Consider the following 9,168-nt stretch of genomic DNA (forward strand, 5'->3'; position numbering starts at 1 on the left):
TGTAAGACTTAATAGGTATAAGAGCCATTGTTGTATTTCAGAATATCTGTGGGTGGTCAAAATCTACGGTTGATTTATGCGGTTTTACACTATAAACTTAATTGTGCTTTTAAGTTTTAAGAATCATATCCATCTTTAGTCATTAGATTTATTTATTAAATGTTAGCTAAAGTGGGCTTTAGTGTGCTTTTGACAAAGTGATTCTCTTTACGATTTTTTTTCTAATTGCATTCTGAAAACGCTGTTTGTCTGATAATATTGAAAAGGCAATGAGAATAGGCCAAATGTTCTGCCTTTGTTTACCTTGATGTCGAGGGACGACCAACTTTAAGAAAACCATATACAGCAGATGACCCGGGCCACGCTTGCCGGAAGTGTGTCATGAGGGAGGGGGTGCGAAGAGATGCTGTGGAGTGGAAGAAGTGACGCCTGAGGATATATGCCGGGTGGTGGAGAGGAGGATCCAACCTCTGGTTCTGTTCACCAAAGACCAGACGAAAGGATGGAAGGCACGGATGCACTACGAATGCCCAAAGTCAGTCAGAAGGAGGAGGAAGGAATTCAAAATTTTGCTTTGAGGATCAACTTCTGATTGATTTTTTTTTTTTTTTTTTTTTTTTTTTTTTTTTTTTTTTTTTGTAGTTGTCATTTGCTTTCTTACGAATTCCTTAAATAAAAATAAGAAAAGAGAAACGCCAATATAAGTTACGACGATTATGCAAAAACACATGCGTAAGGCAACTTGCAGCTTCTGAGCATTTCTTTGGTCAAAAAACAAAAAAGATTGTTTTAAATAGCATAACACATAGTTTCTGTGTAATATTTAGGAGATTTTTGTGACGCTACAGCTCTTTGGGGTCTCATGAGATTTAACAAAAATTGTTTGTAATGTTTATCAACAACAAAATTGGAATTTCAACTGCTGAAATTGAATATTAGAGACCATTTTGGAATTCCATGATCATTATTGAATATCTAACTTGTTGAGAAACAAAAATGTTGGATTCCCATACCCGAATTGAATTTTCAAACACAACATGTTGGATTTTAAGATCCTTATTAGATTTCCATCTAGTTTGTTGAATTTCCTGTACTTTAATTGGATTTCCATCACTAGGGTTTTTCAATTTAATAGGCCTACAGTTTAATTTCTAGATTTTATTATTCGGCTTTTTCTCCTAGTTCTGAACCATCAATCATATTTTTTGTTGGATTTCCAGTTCTTCCATCGAATTTTCTTCGTTAGCGTTATTCAATTTCCTAAACCAACACTTTAACATCTAGTTTACATTAGTCCCTTTCTAGTTTCGGAAGCATCCGTGAACATAAAATAAATATTTACTTATTTTACAAAAACATAAAAATTCAAAACAAAATTTCCCTCAGATAGTATGATACTTTTTGACACCTGTACTTTTTCATGTTGGTAATCAGCAGGTCGACGGCGTAAACAGCAGCCCGACAGGGGAGATCGGGGTCAGAAATACATTCACACCTGGAAAAAAAGTGATATACGAACCTGAAATACCAATGAAACGAAATTTATGCACAAATAAAAGACAAAGGCTCCCCTCCCCCCGTTTCTACAAGTCCAAGACTGAGCGATTGTAATAATTATGCCACAAATCTTGTCTTTCCTGAATACATATAACCTACCGATCAGATTGTATTAACATCAATTTTCGAGTCAAACTAAAAACGAACTGAAATCACTAAACATAGGAGTTAGGCTACTGCAACTAAAAGAGAATAAAATCAAACAGTTTGTGGTAACGAACAGTAAGTAGGGAGCGACCTGGCTCAATAGTAACCGAAACTCTAAAAAACGGAATTTTGATACCAATAGATATTTCAAAATAATTGGCTTTTTATGCTGATTTCAAATATATAAATTTCATTAGGTTAGTGTTACCCATCAAAGGCTACGAGCCTGAGAAAAATTTCCTGATTTTGAAAAAAGGGGAAAACAGCCCTTAAAAGTCAAATGATCTCAATGAAAATCAGACCATCAGATTCAGCGTATCAGAGAACCCTACTGTATAGGTTTCAAGCTCCTATCTGCAAAAATATGGAATATTGTATTTTTTGCCAGAAGAAAGATCAAGGATGCGTGTTTATTTGTTTGTTTTTTGTTTCCCCAGGGGTGACCTTATCGACCCAGGGGTCTTAGAATATCCGGAGAGGACTCATTTGAACAGAAATTAAAAGCTCTAGTGCCCTTTTTAAGTACCCAAAAATTGGAGGGCAACTAGGCCCCCTCCCGCCTTTGGGTATAACATGACCCCCCCCCCCCACACACACACACACACAGCCCTAGGGGAAAGGTTTTTAAGTTATAAAATTTGCCTATTGTTTATGCATAGTATTTGTTATTGGGATGCATGCATATATTTTCGGATGGGGGAGGACAAATTTTCTGTTGGGGTTTTTTCCCATAAGATATTTTCCATAGGGAGGGAAGTTTCCAGGGAGTGAACTTGTCAGGAAAATTATACAACGCAGGAATGTGCCAGAATTCTAATTATAAAATTCTTTTTATATGTCTTCTTTTCTCTTTTCCGTCTCATTTTTACGCGCGGAGTGATTAAGAGTAATAATCCGGGTAAATTTTCACCAGGATTGAATTGTCTATAGGATATTTCCGTGGGGAGAGGACTTCTCCGTGGAGGTGAGTCCAGATTTCCTGCATTATTAAAAAACGATCAGAAATTAAATTAAAAAAAAACAAATTTTTCAACTGAAAGTAAGGAGCAATATTAAAACTTAAAACGAACAGAAATTATTACGTATATAAAGGGGGTTGCCCCTTCTCAACACCTCGCTCTTTACGCTAAAGTTTGAATTTTGTCCCAATTCTTTAAGAATGACTCCTCAAACACAAGGGCCGTTTAATTAGAACAATAATACGCTTTTTTAAAAGAACAAAAAAACTTTAGCGTAAAGACCGAGGTGTTGAGGAGGGGGCAACCCCTTTCATATACGTAATAATTTCTGTTCGTTGAAGTTTTAATGTTGCTCCTTACTTTCAGTTGAAAAAACTTGTTTTTTTTTTATTTAATCTCCCTAAGATATCATCTGTTACTTCACAAACTATTTTCCCTAAATTGTAAGGAAGCTTAATAAGGACGAAGTAAAGTCGATAGTATCTGCAAGAGAGAACGTTATACCACTTGGTGATGAGGTGATCATCCCACATCCAGGATTCATACAAAACCATCCAGGTGATCATTCCACAGAACAAGGATTCCCAAAAGCTGTGTCTGGTGCCACTTCTCCTTAAAAAATATATTTTTCAAATATAATTATTAATATATACTTATATTGTGGTATTACGACTTCTGATACGTTTCATTTCTTCTGTGGTTAGCGTCCAGGGGACTAGTAACTCCATATATGATCGATACAGCGGTGTCACTAGTCCAAAGAGGCTGTTGATGCAGGTACATTTCATGTCTATTAAAAAAAATCTTCATATCTGCTATATCACCCTGCGTGAAAAGAGGTCAAAATGGCGAAAGAGCAAGCAAACGTGAGACTATAAAGGTATTGTAAACAACCGCTAGGATACGGCGACTAAATTTAAATCTCATAAAAACTAGCTGCCCATAAGCTAAGTCTCATTCGTAAGAGAAACTTATTCAATAAAACTCAGGTTGCACTTACATTTTTCGTAATTGGTAGGCTACTAGAAAGGTTATCTGGTAAGGAGTGACTCTTTCAAGGTGACTCATCACCAAGGTGACTTTTTCTTTGAGCCTATTTGTTCGATTGTGCCTATTCTTACTTGACATCACTGTCGTGAAACATATTTACTAGTTTCAGGTGGCTGTTATGACACTATGGTATAGGTCGACGACCTCTTCTAAGCCAGTGTTTGTCTGGTCCACGTCGTCACTATCTTATCCCTCAGTCTTGCCGTCCTTCAGGGATCGTATTTCCGCTTTGTTCTCGGAACTTAGGGGAATTGGCTGGGTGATACAGTCTTTGATTTTGAAGGAGCCAGGACGCTTGGCTGCGTTGCCTCTTGCAGGTTAAGCTTCCCCCCAAAATACTCCATCAATTGAGCTTTACTTTCATGCCATCGATGTCGTTCTCTTGCTCAACCTAGACTAGGGACATATATCTTTCTGGTGGATAATTCTAACTGTTTCTAAGAGTTCAGTTCATTCAATGCACCCGGAGTAGTAACATCCCTGTGCGAGCGCTGTGTAAAATTTGCTGTGAAATATCTTGGGCGTTCGTTTATCGATCTATTTGAAAATTATAAACATTATTGGATAGAGAACAATACAAAAAATTATTTGATAAGTTGACAAGTGAAGTGCCTAGTGAATTATCTTGGTCGTTCGTTTATCGAGCTATTTGAAAATTATAATCATTATTGGATACCAATATGGTTAAGAAAAGTGGAAAGCGATCAAGACAAAGCGATTTGGACGAGTCTAGAGGGTCCACGGAATCGACTGATAATGTTTCAAAGTTGGATAAAATCCTTGCAATCGTCGAAGAAACTAAGAATGATATTTCGGAAATAAAAAGGAAAATCAGTGACATTAAGTCTGGTTCAGCGTCCCTAACGTCTCGTGTTGAATATTTGGAATTAGCAGAAGTGACCCACGAAAATTAGTTATCCAGTATCAAGCAGGAAATATCGGCACTACGTAAACAAATTGCAAAGGAACCCGGTTTTGGTGAGTTAGCTACGAGAGTCCTTGTGGTAGAAAACATGGATAGAAGAAGGAATATTATTGTATGGAACATAAAAGGTGAATCTAAGTCAAAAGCTAAGGAGCATGTTAACGCCTTACTTTCCCAACATCTTGGGATTAATACTCAATTTGAACTACTTGAGTTTACGGATCGATTTATCAAAATCCAGCTCCAGGATGATAAGGACAAATTCTGTATTCTTCAGGGAAACAAGAAATTGCGTGAAAACCCGTTCAGAAGAGTAGCCGGAAGCGAATCTCCGTATGTCTATATAACAGATGATGTGACAAAAGGTGTTCGTGACATTCGTAACTCCCTGAAAATCAAACAGAAAGAATTGAGATAAAAGGGAGTCAGTGCTTGGATCCCCCCAGTCGTCCCACCTGTATTATGCTTGATTGAGAATGAGCAAAAAGTGAAGCTTAAATGGTATAATGTCGTATAAGTCAAATGCATAAAAAATGTATCGGAATTGTATTAAAGTGTTTTTTTATTATGTTTGAATGGATTTATGATTGTAGTTAGTTGTGATTTATCTCAGGTATACTTGATTAAATTCCTCTCGAATTCGGGTGATGATAATGATCATGGTTAGATTGAGTATGATGTAAAATATTGTTTATGTATTAATTTTTTGGTCTTATTTTTTATTTTCGAAATTTTTTGTTGTCTTTTATTTTTTTTCTTTGTTTTTTTTTATTTTATTTATATAGGCTAACGGAGAGGGGATGCGAAGTTTTTGTTGAGTTTAGATTATGGATGAGTTAAGTTTTGCAGAAATCCCTCTTTGTAGGCTGGAGGATCCTGGAAACAAATCTTCTTTACATTAATAATATCTTTCGTGGATTTTCGTATCAATATAAATATTTTACATAATATTATCAAGAACCTAAAAATAAAAGTTTATTTTTCAATTATATTTCACATTTAAATAATCAATTTAAACGACTGTCATTTTGGAATTGTAGAGGATTAAATAGTAGCTTAAATTTTTTGCATGATTTTCTTAAAGGGTCGTCAACAGATGTGTTAGGAATTTGTGAAACATTTCTTGATAAAAATAATACATTCCAACATTAATAAAATTATAAGTTTTTTAATGGTAGTCGAAAAGAGAATAAGAGAGGAGGAGTGGGTATTTTTATACGAGATATTTTTGCATCTTCTTTACGTAATGAATTCATGGTTTGGAATGTTGAGATGCTATTTGAGAGTTGTGTAGTAGAAGTGAATGATGGAAGAAATACTTTTTTGGTAATTGTAGTATATCGGCCACCATCGTCTAGTATTCAAGAGTTTTTAAGTCAATATGAGTCGTTGTTAGATGCCCTCACCCAGCAACACCATTCACTTTATGTAATGGGGGATTTTAATATTGATTTACTGCGACATAATGTTTCGGCATCGAATAAGGAATTAGAATTTTTGAATATTTCATTTTTACATGGTTTGTGACCCACTTGTTTACTACCATCGAGAATTTGTGATAACCATGCAACTCTTATTGATAACATTTTTACATCTGAAAATTGCCTTGATACCCATATTATTTTGAATGATACATCTGATCATTGTGTTGTTGTTTCTGACTTCTCTGGATCAGGAGTGGAACGTGAAAAGAGACCAAATAAAAGTTATAAAAGGATAATTAACCAAAAAAAGATAGATGAGATGAAAGTAAAAATAGGAGATATAGATTGGAATGATGTCCTAAATGTTGAAGACCCGAATCAGTCAATTGTTTTATTTTAAAGTAAATTTAACCAAATATTCGACCAAGTATGTCCTATGATATTAAGAAAGAGTAAGGATTTGCCTCGCAAACCATGGGTTACTGAAAGCCTGTTAAAGAGTATAAAAGAAAAAAATAGATTGTATAAGGTGAAGATGCAGTACCCAAATGAAATTAATATTGAAAATTTTAATAAATGTAAAAATCGGTTAACTCTTGTTCTCAGAGAAGCGGAAGCAAAATATTATCAAAATGAATTTCGCAAATGTGATTCACCTCGGGAAACATGGAAATTAATAAATGAAAAAATGAATAATGTTAAAACAAGAAATATTCCATCTCGCAATACAAGCCATGAAGGAGTCGAGATAAGTGATGAGAGAGGGATGGTGGAAGCATTTGCTAACCATTTTAGAACATTTGGACATGATCTGGTGGATCAAATGCTCTGCTGGAACACATAATCATAGAAAATTTTTACCAAATAAAGTAGATAATACTATATTTATGTACCCTATCCGGTTCTCGGAATACCAAAAAGCCGTTACTAGTTTGAAAAATGGATTTTCGGCAGGATGTGATGGTATATCGACTTCTCTGTTTAAAGAATTAGCTGGTGGACTTTTTCAGCCGCTTTTATATGTTTTTAATTCTTGTATAAAAAATGGATTTTTCCCAGTTTGTCTTAAAGTAGCTAAAATTTTACCTTTGTTTAAAAAGGTGATAAAGATAACCCAAACAATTATAGGCCAATTGCTATTTTATCACCTGTTTCTAAAGTTTTTGAAAAGATAATAAAAAGTAGATTTATTTCATTTCTGGAAAAGAATAAGTTTTTTTCTCCTAATCAGTTTGGTTTCTTGAGAGGTAGATCAACAGAGCAAGCAGTAGTTGCTTTACATCATTTCTTGTCAGAGGCTATGGATGATAGTTATTTGGCGGCAACTATACTTTTTGACATAAAAAAGCTTTTGATACAATAAGCTTGAAAATATAGGAATCCGTGGAATAGCTCTGAATTTAATGAGATCGTATTTATCTGAAAGAAGTTTAAAGTCCAAGTTTGTGGAGAATCATCTCATATTTTTCCGTTAGAAAATATAGGCATACCGCAGGGATCTGTATTGGGGCCGATACTTTTTTTATATATATAAATGATCTTCCAAATTGCATACCTTCAGGTGATGAGTTACAAATATTGTTTGCGGATGATACAGCAATTAGTTTGAGGGCGGGCAACGAGGAAGACCTATGATTCTCCTTGGAGACTGTTGCTTTGAATGTAAATTCTTGGTTTCATGATAACCGATTAATACCTAATTTAGAGAAGTCGGAATTTATGGTTTTTGGGAGAAGTTCGAGGTCAGTGAAGCATGTGTCATTTCAAAGTATTAATATTGGAGCTTCCTCCATAAAAAGAGTGGATTTATTTAGATATTTAGGTATTTATATCGATTCAACTCAGTCGTTTAAGACGCATATTAGTAAACTTAAAGCAACAGTGTCCAGGAATATCGGTTGTTTGCATAGATTAAAGTTTCTGTTTCCATACCAAATCATTAGAACTTTATATTTTTCATTAATTGATTGTTATTTCCAGTATTGTCCGACTGTTTGGATGCTGACTTTCCCTTCACATTTACGAGGACTCCAAATTGTTCAAAATAAATCAATAAGAATTCTGGACCATTTTTTAGCACACCCTAGGAAGACAGAGGAATTATCTGACATTAAAACATCTTTTCTATTTCTTGATATTCTGGATTTACAACAAATTTTGCACCTTAATTTGGGCATATGGTTTTTGAAAATCCAACATAAAGATCATTTTTTCAATAGTATGAAACTTTTGGTTGAAAATAAATATAGCCTTTTATCAAGAGCTAGGATTAAGTTTCTTTTCCCGTTTGTTAAAATTGAGAGATCTAGACTAAGTTTAAGATATCAACTTCCTCATATTGCGAATAAATATAAGTTATTTGAATTAGTAAGTGAATCACCATCAATATGTATATATAAAAAGAAATCGAAAAAAATTGTCCTTACTTCTTATAGTAGTGGGGATTGATTGTATTATCAATTAATTTATAAATTGTTAAGTAAATCCAATACCTATCCCCGTGAGTTCATAGTTAAGTTATAGTTTTTTTCCTTTTTTTTTTTTTTTTTAATTTAATTTAAATCATGTTATGTTCTTATCAAATTTTCTTTTCTTTCTGAAGTTATGTTAGCGGGAAGTGTAGTTTTTTTGTTTTTTTTCCCTATTGTTTGATAAAGGAGACATTACGAGATTCCTCTCTTCTCCTTTGTACAAAATTTATGTATATGTTTTTGTTAAATAAAGTCAAGTCAAGTCATGGTCGTTACATTTCTTGAATTGGTTTTGTTATCCTTACACTTCCCGATGCTATTAGTGGGGATTAAGAAGCTGGGATAGCTAATTGGTACATGCATGGCACATTGTGACTATTTTTTTAAACCATTCACTAATCAGGTTTGACTCTTAAGTGCGTGTTTTTGTTTATGAATTTTACTTTGTACTTTTTGTATTAGTCATTGCCCATAAAGACGTTCTTCAGTCCAGTTCTTTTTTTTTATTTTAGATGGCCAAGATAGTGAAACCCTTAAACCCGATCATTAGATAACTTTTTTTATTATTAGCACATCAACGCGCTTTATGTAGAAGCCTCGACATGCAGTTTTGACTTCATTAAAGTACAGTAATA

At 34.2% G+C, this 9,168-nt stretch overlaps 1 protein-coding gene across 1 annotated transcript in view; it reads left to right on the plus strand.

Moving 5' to 3' along the window:
* The window catches only part of LOC148947649 (uncharacterized), a 185,452-nt gene extending 177,204 nt beyond the window's left edge, over nt 1–8,248 (plus strand). Inside the window, exon 5 of the mRNA XM_089095969.1 lies at nt 8,043–8,248. Coding sequence (XP_088952095.1) covers nt 8,043–8,110 — 68 coding nt within the window. The 3' untranslated portion in view covers nt 8,111–8,248. The remainder of the gene's footprint in view (nt 1–8,042) is intronic.
* Nucleotides 8,249–9,168: the final 920 nt, after the last annotated feature.

This window comes from Artemia sp. Qi Xiang Cuo, chromosome 10, assembly GCF_049724085.1.
Source record: "Artemia sp. Qi Xiang Cuo chromosome 10, ASM4972408v1, whole genome shotgun sequence".
In the NCBI taxonomy this organism is placed as follows: Eukaryota; Metazoa; Arthropoda; class Branchiopoda; order Anostraca; family Artemiidae; genus Artemia; species Artemia sp. Qi Xiang Cuo.